General features: G+C 33.3%; 1 protein-coding gene across 1 annotated transcript in view; it reads left to right on the plus strand.

Moving 5' to 3' along the window:
• The window catches only part of ROCK2 (Rho associated coiled-coil containing protein kinase 2), a 125,696-nt gene that overhangs the window by 97,518 nt on the left and 14,992 nt on the right, over positions 1 to 13,186 (plus strand). Inside the window, exons 10-20 of the mRNA XM_065890863.1 lie at positions 254 to 314; positions 892 to 903; positions 3,000 to 3,079; positions 3,240 to 3,288; positions 3,848 to 3,983; positions 4,078 to 4,169; positions 4,389 to 4,635; positions 5,019 to 5,125; positions 7,779 to 7,938; positions 10,505 to 10,665; positions 11,033 to 11,217. Of these exons, the coding sequence (XP_065746935.1) occupies positions 254 to 314; positions 892 to 903; positions 3,000 to 3,079; positions 3,240 to 3,288; positions 3,848 to 3,983; positions 4,078 to 4,169; positions 4,389 to 4,635; positions 5,019 to 5,125; positions 7,779 to 7,938; positions 10,505 to 10,665; positions 11,033 to 11,217 (1,290 nt within the window). The remainder of the gene's footprint in view (positions 1 to 253; positions 315 to 891; positions 904 to 2,999; positions 3,080 to 3,239; positions 3,289 to 3,847; positions 3,984 to 4,077; positions 4,170 to 4,388; positions 4,636 to 5,018; positions 5,126 to 7,778; positions 7,939 to 10,504; positions 10,666 to 11,032; positions 11,218 to 13,186) is intronic.

Below are 13,186 nucleotides of genomic sequence, written 5' to 3' on the forward strand. Positions count from 1 at the left end.
TTTAGTGACTCCAGTCTCAACGATGTTAAAGACTAGAACATCCGCTTAAGAGTGAGAGGCAAGCAATATTTATCATTTTAAATGATTGAAAATGTTATACATCTCTAGAGGGGAAAATATTACTTCATTTTAAATATGGTGAAGTGAAAAGAAAGAGAATCTGTAGTTGGAATTTAATTCTGAGAATAACTTGGTATTAGAAAATGAGTTAAAATGACACGCAAAAGAATTTATTTCCTGCCTTTCTTTCTAGGTTATTAAGTGACTCTCCATCTTGTAAAGAAAATGATTCGATACAATCAAGGAAAAATGAAGTATGTATAAATTTTTACTACTCTACATGTGTTCAAATATTTTAGTAATATCCCTGTATTTTTAAAGTTCACTTGATGCTACTTTTAGATGGCATTCCTTCTTGCAATCCAGTTCAGCATAACATTGAAATGATTCATTTATTTGACAAGTATCACTGTGTGAGATCCAATGGCGAGTGAAAAAATGACTTGTACATGGCTTTAGGCATAGTTTTAGTAGCAAAAGTGATAGAGTAGGTTTACAAACAGCTGTATTTTCTACCAGTTAGAAAATTTTATGATCTTAGTACTATAAAAGAGTACAGATAATAAGCTATAAGGATATAGAAATAGTAGATGATTTAAATTTTGACTATTTAGCAATGAATTCATATAAAGGATAATTTTATCAAAATGTTACAATATTTTGTGACCTCTATACAAAGCTAAATCATGAACACACACATAAATGAGGATGCTAAACATTTTTCTCTTCAAAACCTAAAAAAATTAGTTAGGTAATTTTGGTATGATTTGTGTTTTAGGAATTTTACAAAGCATAACAAGCACTTTAATGTTTTTGTTTTGTTTTAAATAGGAGAGTCAAGAGGTATGTTGATGTCAAATATGTTGAAAAACAGGAAAATCTCATCACTCTAGCGATGTTTTGTTATAATCACATTCCACCTAGCATTTGGAGTACTACACCTACCCAAGAGAGAAGTTCTCAACCTTTTTTCTACCAAGTATTCTTTTTATTATTGCTCCTATGGATCTGTTGTTTAAAATATATATTGTATAATTTTCTTGTTTTTATTTATTAAGGATATATAAGTAGCAGTAAGAACTTTTGATTGGCATGTGATAACTAGTGTGATCGAATTATACTAATGTAGTAGCAGCCAAAAGCTGTTAAACTTGACTAGTTCATTGGCCTGTATTTTCTTACTAGGGAAGTATAGAGTTTTGCTTAAGGTATATGAAATATTTAAGAAATCATGGAGAACCTAATCACTAGAAAGAATAGTGGAAAGAACATTGGCCATGGAATCTAATAGATCAGGATCTTTTGGGCACTGCCACTTAGTAGCTATGCTATCTTGGCCCAGCTGTTCACCTTTTTTGGATTTCAGTTTCTTTATTGAATAGATATAATACTACCCATCTTTTTAGGGGTTTTGTTAGGATTAATGAGACAATATCTGTAAAGTGCCTGTCACTGTACCTAAAACACAAAAGGAACTTGAAAAGTTAAATCCTTTATAAAGGCAGTAAGGCTCCCAAAATGCAATATTTAATGCTTTCTGTAGTTTTAGTTTGTTTAAAGCCCGACATATCTGGCCTTATAGCAAGATGACTTGTAATTAATTAGTTGTCATTTATCCAAAAGAGTTATTGTTGACAACTTTTCACAGTATTTTGCCTGGCACAGTGTAGGAAGATAAAAAGAAGAGCTTTTATATATCTTTTTTTGAGAGAAAATTGGTATGTTAACATTACATAAGTTTCAGGTATACAGCATTATGATTCTCCTTCTGTATTCATTGCAAAGTGATCATTATCAAAAGTCTAGTAATCATCCATCACCATACACTTGACCCCATTCACTCATTTCATCCAGCCCTAACCACCTTTTCCTCTGGTAATGACCAATCTGTTCCCTGTCTTTGAGTTTGTCTTTGTTTTATTTTCTTTCCTTTTCTGTGTGTGTGTGCGTCTGTTTCCGCATATGGTTTTTGTCTTTCACTTTCTGACTTATTTCTAATACCCTCAAGGTTCATCCATGTTGCAAATGGCAAGATTTCACTTTTTTAGGGCTGAGTAGTAGTTTCCACTGTGTATAATATACCACATCTTCTTTATTCATTCATCCACTAGTGAGTGTTCAGGTTGTTTCCATAAGCTTGGGTGCATATATCTTTTTGAATTAGTGTTTTCATATTCTTCAGATAAATACTCAGAAGTGGAATAGCTGGATTGTATGGTAGTTCTATCCTTATCTTTTGAAGACTCTCCATACTGTTCTCCATAGTGGCTGTACCAATTGACATCCCCACCAACACTGCACCAGGGTTCCCTTTTCTCCACATGCTCTCCAATATTTGTTATTTTTGTCTTTTTGATGATAGCCATTCTGACAGGTGTGAGGTGATATCTCATTATGGTTTTCATTTGCATTTCCCTAATAATTAGTCATGTTGAACATCTTTTCATAGGTCTCTTGGCTATCTGCATGTCTTCTTTGGAAAAATGGGAAGAGCTTTTATTATTTTTAAGAAAAGTAATATATTTTTGAGCGTGTTCAGTCAAATATTCCAAATATTTGTTTCAGATGTAGACCTTTTATCTTTATAAGCACAAATGGTGACAGTATTTTCGAATAAATAATCTACAAAATGATGGAGGGTATCAAATGATATCCTTTGTTCATAATGAATGAGAAACTTGGTGTCATAGAAGAATTCTGCCAAGATCGGAGCTTTTTATTCTTATGTTTACATAGTGCGTTCGTACATACATGTGTACTGTAATAGAAAGCAAGAGATGGAGGATTTTTTCTCTCTGTCAATAAAAATCACATTAAGAATGTACAAAAACTGTACCTATATTAAGTTGAAAGAAAAGAGATTATCATTGTTTTCTTTAAGCCGCTCACCTTTTAAATATGATCAGACTTTATAATTATAGTTTCTTATTTTCTGACAGATTCAGAAAAAACTATACACATTAGAAGAACACCTTAGCAGTGAGATACAAGCCAAAGAGGAACTAGAGCAGAAGTGCAAGTATGTTTTGTAGATAATTGTTATATTTTAAAATGTAAGTTTAAACATTTTACTAAAAAAGAGCTAAAAAGTAATTATATGATAATTTTATAATTTATGGTAAATGTTTTTATTGTAAACTAGGAGAGAATTACTTACTGTTGCCTTTGAAATTCTTTAGATCTGTTAATACTCGCCTAGAGAAAGTAGCAAAGGAGCTAGAAGAAGAGGTAAAGTCGCTCTGTGCTTTTATTAACATTTTTGTTCATAAAAAGTTTTGATGCCTGACTTATCTACAGAGTTCTTTTAGTACCATATTAATACATACCTTGTTATATAGTAAAATCTACCTTGTAGTATTGGTGGACAGGACTCTCAGATTATAGGGTAACCATGATAATAGGCAAATGAGTTAATTTAGTATGTGTAGATATTTCAAGTAAAAAGAAAATTGCACTCATATTACTTACGTGACTTAAAAATAGAAATTGACAATTGTTTCTTTTTTTATTCAGACCCATAGTTTGTATTAAGTAAAGATGGTTCAGTGGTGATGGAATGTTACAGAAATTTTGACTTTCAATAGTAAACAAAGCACTTATGGTCTTGATTATTTAAGAATAGTGTGCTATTTAAAAAATATGGAAAACATTGTAGTTTTAACAAAAGGGCAGTTAATAGCTTTTTTAAAGGTCTTTTTTATTTGCTTGATGTAACTGAAATATTTTTTGTTTTCGTTTGATTTTTATACATACTTTCCTTTGATAATAACTTCAAGCATTATTTCAGATTACCTTAAGGAAAAATGTGGAATCAGCATTAAGGCAATTAGAAAGAGAAAAGGCGCTTCTTCAGCACAAAAATGCAGAATATCAGCGGAAAGCTGATCAAGAAGCAGACAAGAAGCGAAATTTGGAGAATGATGGTTTGTGGTGTAGAATATTAAATACTAAGAGAAAATGTTTGTGTGTATGTGTGTGTTGTGTTGAAGCTTACCGCTAAAATGCTTTTCATCACAGTTAACAGTTTAAAAGATCAACTTGAAGATTTGAAAAAAAGAAATCAGAACTCTCAAATATCCACTGAGAAAGTGAATCAACTCCAGAGACAAGTAGGTTGATCCCAGTTTATAAGGATATTGAATTTTATTTATGACTATCTGTTAACATTTGTTTTAATTGGCAGTGTGACGAAGAGGAAGTCACTAGGAAGATATTTTTTAGGTTTTTGTTTATTTTAAATAGTAAAGGGGTAATAATTGAAGGTATTTTCATCATATATACCTGTGTTTATTTGTTTGTTGTTTCTTTGGTTTTGAATGGAATAACAGCTGGATGAAACCAATGCTTTGCTGCGAACAGAATCTGATACTGCAGCCCGGTTAAGGAAAACCCAGGCAGAAAGTTCAAAACAGATTCAACAGCTGGAATCTAACAATAGAGATCTGCAAGATAAAAATTGCCTGCTGGAGACTGCCAAGTTAAAACTTGAAAAGGAATTTATCAATCTTCAGTCAGTTCTAGAATCTGAAAGGAGGGACCGAACCCATGGATCAGAGATTATTAATGATTTACAAGGTATTAAAGTAGATATTGTACTTGAGTTCATCTTAATGATTTGTGTTTTGGAAATAACCTTAGATGATGGATAATGTGCTGGAATAGCACATGTCTGAATATAACACTCTGTTATGTAAGGTTAGCATATTAGAAATACATTGTTACAAAATTTTATGGATGAAAGATTTACTTTCAAATATATGAAGTATTTTTAGTAACAAACCACTTCTAAAGGTGGCAGATTGGATTCCAGTCGAATTAACTCTAAAGCACTACACCAACAATTATAAAAGTTCTGCTAATAACAACTTTAAAGAATGAGGTGAATTCCAGATGTGTTACTCTAAGTTTAATATGTATGCCATATGAGTTTATTGTTTTTAAAAATGTTTCAATTTTAGGTAGAATATCTGGCCTAGAAGAAGATTTAAAGAATGGCAAAATCTTATTAGCAAAAGTAGAGATTGAGAAGAGACAACTACAGGAGAGATTTACTGATTTGGAAAAGGTAAAACATGTTAAGTTTTACGTTTGTGTAAGTAAATGACTAGACAGTTTCGGGTTGAAAAACTTATTTTAAAATAAGGAAAATTAGTAACTGAAATATTTCCAACACTCATGTACTTTCTTATATTCACACTTGGTTATGTAGATTAGGGATGTGTATTTTAAGGCATACCATAACACTACAAGCAGCCCTTAGATGTTAGATGCTTATGAAGGGAGAGTCTCTTGGGGTGTATAATGAGGATGCTTCTTCCTGGGCATCCAAGGAAAATGCAAATTTTGACTTACAATATATCTTTTTTAAAAAAAAATAAATTTATTTATTTATTTTTGGCTGCATTGGGTCTTTGTTGCTGCATGCGGGGGGCTACTCTTCGTTGTGGTGAGCGGGCTTCTCATTGCAGTGGCTTCTCTTGTTGTGAAGCACAGGCTCTAGGCACGCTTGCTTCAGTAGTCGTGGCTCATGGGCTCTAGAGCGCAGGCTCAGTAGTTGTGGCTCGTGGGCTTAGTTGCTCTGCGGCATGTGGGATCCTCCTAGACCAGGGATTGAACCCGTGTCCCCTGCATTGGCAGGTGGATTCTTAACCGCTGTGCCACCAGGGAAGCCCATCTTACAATATGTCTTTAAAATGACATAAAGTTATTGTGACTTTTCATTTAGAAGTTTACCAAAAAGTACTATAAACCAGGGATAATTTTTAGGCTCTGTGCAGTTAATATTTTATTTTCATTCACTTAAGTATTTAATGTATCATATGTGGTGGAAATATCAGGATGCAGTTCTTCCCCTTAACAATCTCACAGTCTAATGGGTAATTTCTAAAGTAATAATAAAGTACACAGATAATTCTAATGCAGTGTGGTAAGTAGAATGATAGAGGTATGGGCAGGGTATATTGGGTGCACAGAATGAATCCCTAATCTGACAGGGCAGGATTGGTTGACAGGGTAAAGTTGGGGAGGACAGCATGGGCATAAGGCACAGAGGATAGAAAGTAAAAAAGTCATAGTCAGTTTATTTAAATGCAAATGATTCAGTATTTCTGGAGTAAAGAGCAGGGGTCAACAAATTTTAATCTTTTAAGAGAAAGACAGTAAATACTTTAGACTTTGCAGGCCATATGGTCTCTGCTGCAGTAAAGGGAATGGGCATGGCTATGATCTAATGAAATTTTACAAAAATAGACGTCAGGCTAAAACTGGCCTGAAAACCTAATGTTAAAGTGTGATAAATTCACTGGCCTGAGTGAGGCTACAGAGCCAGGCATGAGCCAGGCCATGCAAGATGTTGAATACTCTGTTAACAACACTTAGTTGCTCTAAGTAATGGACTAGCCACTGAAGTGGATGATTTTATTAGAGGAACATTTAAGATAGATCATTGTACCATGTGGAAACTAGGTTTGAGGAGGACATGATGACGTAGGTAGATTAGTCAGAGGCTTTTTCAGTAACCTAGATAATGGAGACTTAACTAGTACAGTAGTTCAAAGGATGGAAAATAAGGATGAATCTGAGAAATATTTGGAGGAGGAATATTTGGGAACACTTAGTGATTGATTAGATATGGCGTGTGAATAGTACTCAAGAACGAGTTCTGGGTTCCTAGTTTGTGACGAAATCTATAGTGGTACCATTAATTAATAAAGAATAAAGGAAAAATAGCTGTTTTAGAGGAGACAGTGATAAATCAATTTTAGTCCTAAGTTGAGGTGCCTGTGAGACAGCCAAACTAGGATGTCTACAAAGAAGTAAGCTATGGTAGTAGCAGCTAGAAATATTTGAGAGTCATCAATACAGAAGTAACTCAAACCATGTGACTGGAAGAGCCCATCTGCAAAGAGATTGCTTAGAGCATTGGTTTTTCAGAGCAGAGTAAATTAGTCTGTTGGTGGATTGTGTAGTTTGAAAAAAATCATTTTTATTCTTGAAAAACAAAAGAAATACCTATATTTACGATATAAATTGTAGAAAACAAAGAATTAGAAAATCTTTTGAGGATATATCGAAAATAGACTGACTTCTATTAAAGATTCTCAACTTAAAACAAGTCCCCTAGGTGGAAAATAAGGGTGAATAGTAGAGGATCCTGAGATTTCTTTTTTTTTTTTTTTTTTTTTTTTTTTTTAGATATAGCAAAGGGAAACATTAGGTATGTTTTAAAAGTTTGAGAAGTAATAATATAGGAAGAGGAGAAGCATTATGGCTAAAGAACACTACTCCAGAGAACACCCAACATTTAAGGGGCAGCTGGGAGAAAACTTCACATGCAACAGAAAAGATGAGAGCAGGATGGGGAGAGCCAAGTGAGTTCAGTGTCAGGTATGTCAAGGAAATAGTTTCAAGGGCAACAGTGAGTTCAAATGAAATAAAGACTATAAATGTCTGTTGAATTTGATACTGAGATATCATTTGTCACTTTATTGAGCTCAAGCAATCTCAATGAAGATCTCAAAACAGTAGAGTGGAGATGTGGGAGATGGGTACAGAGGGAAGTGAACAGGTAGAGTGCATAGATTACTTTTACAAGAAGTTTGAAGATCAGAGGGAACATGTTGAACATTATTAGTAAGCCTGTAAAAAAAAGACTCTGCGTTTTTGAAATTGCAAGCCAGTCTTTTTTGTTGATAGCTGCCATTTAAAATCTTTAATAGGAGAAGAACAACATGGAAATAGATATGACATACCAACTAAAAGTTATACAGCAGAGCCTAGAACAAGAAGAGGCTGAACATAAGGCTACAAAAGCACGGCTGGCAGATAAAAATAAGATTTATGAATCCATTGAAGAAGCTAAATCAGAAGCCATGAAAGGTACGCATTTTCATAAGAGGGTTTTCAGCAGCATTTTACGGAATTGATTCTGTATTCAACTCTGATTTTGAAAAATATTTTAAAAAGTATTAGGAAAGCTTTGCATATATGTTTTTCCTTGAAGGCAGCATCCATTTCTAAGGTAGTAAGCCCCCAACACAGAATTACTCAACCGAATTTCTAGATCAGAGAGAAATTAATAGTTCAGTGCTATCAACAGTGACAGGCATACAGAGTGCAAAGCTCTAGATACATCTGTTCAGATTTGGGGGATATGCTCTTTTTATAATATTTAGTTTGACATTTCACCAGCTTGTGTTACAAAAGTCTTGCGAGTTTATAGAATATAAGTTCACTGAATATTTTGAAATCTGGCATGATAAATATACTAGCTAGATTTGGTCAAAGTCACACAATACTAATGAGTAGAGGGTAAGATAACAAAGTGAACTTTTCCACAAACCAAGCCCGTATCTTGGAATTAATTGTCTTTTAGATAATTTCTTGTTTTCCAAACTGACTGTTCATATATGATGGATTTGAAATTCCAAAGGAAATCAGTAAAGTATTCTTGTCAAAGATTTATAAAACTCTTAAACAGAAATTTCACTTCATATTAAAGCATAACATTTATTAATAACTTAGCAAAAAATAGTCTTTAAATTATTGAATGTAATTAAAATTGGAGATTTTTTTTTTTAACAGTTTGGTTTAAGGCATTGATTCTAGATGATATAAAATGAAATGAGTGCTTTATTTAGAAATATCTAACAAGAAAGTTAGTGCGCCATGTTTCCCTGTCCATGGCCTAAAAGACAAAGTTGAATTTCTTTTGAGGTCATAATTTAGATGCAATAAAATGCAAACATTTTTCACATTTGTAATACATACATATAATCACTACCCAAAACAAGATACAGAATCTTTATTTTCGTCACCTCAGTGAGCTCACTCATGCCTCTTTCTATTCTCTGTGCCCACATTAGGGTGATTAGTTTTTAAAATGAGTACATTTGTTTATAGATTATTCTCTGAAGTGTTGAAAATAAACCAATTTAGCCTGTAACTCATTTTTTAAAATTCCTTTTTACAGCTGTAACATAAGGTACAGATGACTTTCATATTTTGTATGAATATACAAAACTTAAATTTTATCGATGGTACATCTGGTATAAAGCCTTTGGTCTTTTCCAATTCATGTCATTGCATTGCATTCTTTGTTTAAGAATATGGCTTAGCAATGAATTACTAGTTATGTGACTTTCTCTAGTTACTTATCCTTTTTGTGCCTTGTTTCCTGTAAAGGGACAATTACTGTATTAGGTTGTTGTGAAAACCAAGTATAATGATACCTGAAAAGTGCTTAGAAATGCTAGCTATTTTTAGTAGTTTGTGAAAAATGGTTTCATTTTTCTACACTTTTGAAGACAGTTCATTAAAAACTGAAAATTCATAAGGTTTAATTTTTACCCAGTATAACTCTAATAAATGATAATTAGAGGTTGAACATTAGGTATGAAGGAGCAGAAGAATCTATTGAATTTGAACAGATTTTCTAATCAGTGCATCAGTAATCCTTTACATGTAATAACTTGCAGTTACTATGAAATCACTTGATTAGACATAAACTTTGTCTGCGACTGAAAAAACGTCTTTAGAAGTCTTTTCTGATTAATAAAACAAATTAAAAGTTTGTTGTAAATCATTTAGAAAATGGAGGAAAATAAAAAGTAAAGATTAACCAGAATGCTACTAAATCAGGATGATATTTTGTATATTTTCTCAATTTTCTCTACTGCTTTGTTTTTTTCCTTTTAAAAAATATTGTGAACATTTTCTTAGGTCATTGAAAATTCTCCTGTGTGAGCACTTATCAAGTGCTTGCCATGTGCCAGGCAGCATTTAAGTACTACACATATGCTTATGCAAAATCTTTGCAAAATCCCTATGGGTGTAGGTGCTATTGTCACCATTCTAGAGATAAGGAAACTGAGCCTCAGAGAGGTTAATTAAGTTGGCTAGTCAAATAATTAGGAAGTGTCAGAACCAGGATTTAAACTCAGGAAGTTTGGTTCTGGAGTCCTGTCCTCTGCCAACTCCCTGAAACATAATTTTCATCTTCTGCATAGTAATATGCTAATATAGAAAGAGCCATTGAGGTCATAGGGTCTGCCTCTATAATGATTAGGGTCTTGCTTAATGTTTTTAGGCAAGAAGAGTAACACTGAGAAGCACAGAGTAGCAGAAAAATAAATCTTTATTTAAAAAGATGTACATGTCTTTTAGAAACATTAAGTAAAGGCAGAATTATTTTGCTTTCATTAAAATGGATGTAATATTGTGGAGTGTGGTAGAATTTTATACCCTGCAAATGAAACACCTAATTTTCAAGCATGAAATTGTTGACATTTCAATTATATTAAGAGGAGAGATGAAAATATTAAATTGGAAATTTAAAAAATTATTAAGGCAGCATCATTTACTGTAATTTTTATTAGCACTGTGTCATGTATTTGATATGCTTCTTTTGTTTGATTCATGATTATGTCCATTTTTCTGGCAATAGAAATGGAGAAAAAGCTCTTGGAGGAAAGAACTTTAAAACAGAAAGTAGAGAACTTGTTGCTGGAGGCTGAGAAAAGATGCTCTATATTAGACTGTGACCTCAAACAGTCACAGCAGAAAATAAACGAACTCCTCAAACAGAAAGATGTGCTAAATGAGGATGTAAGTGTGAAGTTTACTAATAAATAATAGTAAACGATTTAATGAATTAATAGTAAACTAGGTTTATTTATAAAGGTTCAGTGATGGTTTTATAATTTAAAATTTTTTCTTGTAAAATAATATTCCATAATCTTTCAATTTTACCGAATTTGGATGATATACTAAATGAATCATGATTAAAACTTTTTTAAAGACCACATTTTATTTTAAAAATATGTCATTATGGAAAATCCAAGAAATATTTTATTTTGAAGTGAATTAACTGTTTAAGGGGAAAAATCTATTTTACATCATCATATTTACTGCCAGCTTCATTGATAAGAAAGTCAAAATAATTTACTTACATACCAATAACACTGTTTTTTAGGTTAGAAACTTGACATTAAAAATAGAGCAGGAAACTCAGAAGCGCTGCCTTACACAAAATGACTTGAAGATGCAAACACAGCAAGTTAACACACTAAAAATGTCAGAAAAGCAGTTGAAACAAGAGAATAATCATCTCCTAGAAATGAAAATGAGCTTGGAAAAACAGAATGCTGAACTTCGAAAGTAAGTTAATTGTTTGAGACAAAATTTATTAATATGCACAACTATCCACATGTAAATTATCTTAATTTTGATTTATCTTGGGATTTTCTTTTGACCCTTTTATTTTCTTGACCACATTTTCTCTTTCTTTCTGTTTTGAGTAATGTGTTAAGTGCCACTGTTGTCCTTCAAAAAGATTTTATTTGCTTCCCTGACAGTTTTTTTTACTACTGCCACCTTATGATATAATATATAGAGTGTTGGTGTTGAAGAAGAAGAAAGTGTCTGGGATTTGTACTCCGTGTTCTTAGTATTTTTCCTCAGGACTGTCCCTCAAGCATAAGTGCTTTTTGTTTGTTTCTTTAGTTTCTGGGACTTGGAAATGTTTGACTGTTAAGCAAACAGCATATAAATTTTTAAATCAGTTTTTAGGATACACTCTAGTGCTATATTTAATTTACTTAGAAAATAGAAAACATTGGTAAAATACTTTTAAAGTATACAGTAATATACTGTTAAAATTTACCCCATTCAGTCATTAGTAGTATAATTAGTTCTTCCCAATCATGACCAAAGGTCATATTGGATTCCAGTTATTTTTTTTTTTTTTTTTTTGGATTCCAGTTATTTGATAGGAGGCAGAGTGAAAAGAAAATAAGCTTTGGAGCCAGACAGATCAAGGTGTGAATCCCATTTCCGCTACTTACTAGCTGATCAACTTTGGGCAAAATATTTTAACCTCTCTGAATCTTTTGTCACACCTACAAAAGGGGGGCAGTAATAGCTTCCTTGTTAGGGATCTTGTAAAGCAGGGGTCCCCAGCCCCCAGGCCACGCACTGGTACCGGTCCGCAGCCTGTTAGGAACCAGGCCGCACAGCAGGAGGTGAGCGGCAGGAGCGAGTGAGCGAAGCTTCGTCTGCCACTGCCCATCGCCCCCCATCGCTGGCATTACCGCCTGAACCATCCCCCCACCCCACCCTGGTCCGTGGAAAAATTGTCTTCCACGAAACCAGTTCCTGGTGGCAAAAAGGTTGGGGACCACTGTTGTAAAGGATAACAATGACTTATTTACAGCATCTAGCACACAGTAAATGGTAGGGACCATTATTACTACAACTGTTACTGTTACTATTACTAGTATGTCTACTATAGGACTGTTACTTTGTTCCTATCACTTTTGCTAATTGCCTGCTTTTTACATACCTGTGACAGGTCAGCAAGATTGACACTACTTAGGAAAGGATGGTCAAATATTCAAATATTGACACTTCCTAGGAAAGGATGGTCAAAAAGAGTTTGTTCTTTTTGCTGATCTATTTCCTAGGTAAACCTAGATTCTTAAACTTCATGAGATTTTAACTTTTAAAAATTGAAACTAGAAACTTGAACAGTAGTCAGGCATCTTTGTCCAATATTTTTTTGTTCTTTGTTTTTTTCCTTTGTGTGTTAGCTTTATTCTTCCCTCTCATTTTTTTTTATTTAACAGAAAACTTGGTCCTTCAAGAAGGACAAACTCTAGAGATATGTCTTATAGCTTCATTTATGTGGAGCGACCCTGATTTGACTTTTCTGGATCTCTTAAGTCCTGAGATGGAACTCATTTGCCTGGCTTTGGTCAAGAGCCTAAACTGTGGATCCTCAGTTCTAGGGAACATAGTCTTTAAAACTATTTGACTGCACAGCTATTCTCCATAGTATTTATTCTAACAGCAATGTTTATATGACTACAAAGGCTAGTTAAATATCTAGATTGTGTTTCTTCTCCTGTTCTAATTACTCTTTGTTTATACCTAATTTATGATACTTAGTATATATGCCTATTATTTTCTTCATAAGTGCACTTGGATCTATTGTTTCTTAATCCCTCAGTTCCTAACCCCTCCTGGCCAAAGATACCCACATCTGCTGTCTTAATCACCTAACAGAGTATAAATTCATTGAATGGCAAAAAAAAAAACTTATATTTTGCTATCTCCAACCCTTGATTAA

This window comes from Phocoena phocoena, chromosome 14 (genome assembly GCF_963924675.1).
Source record: "Phocoena phocoena chromosome 14, mPhoPho1.1, whole genome shotgun sequence".
NCBI classification, from domain to species: Eukaryota; Metazoa; Chordata; class Mammalia; order Artiodactyla; family Phocoenidae; genus Phocoena; species Phocoena phocoena.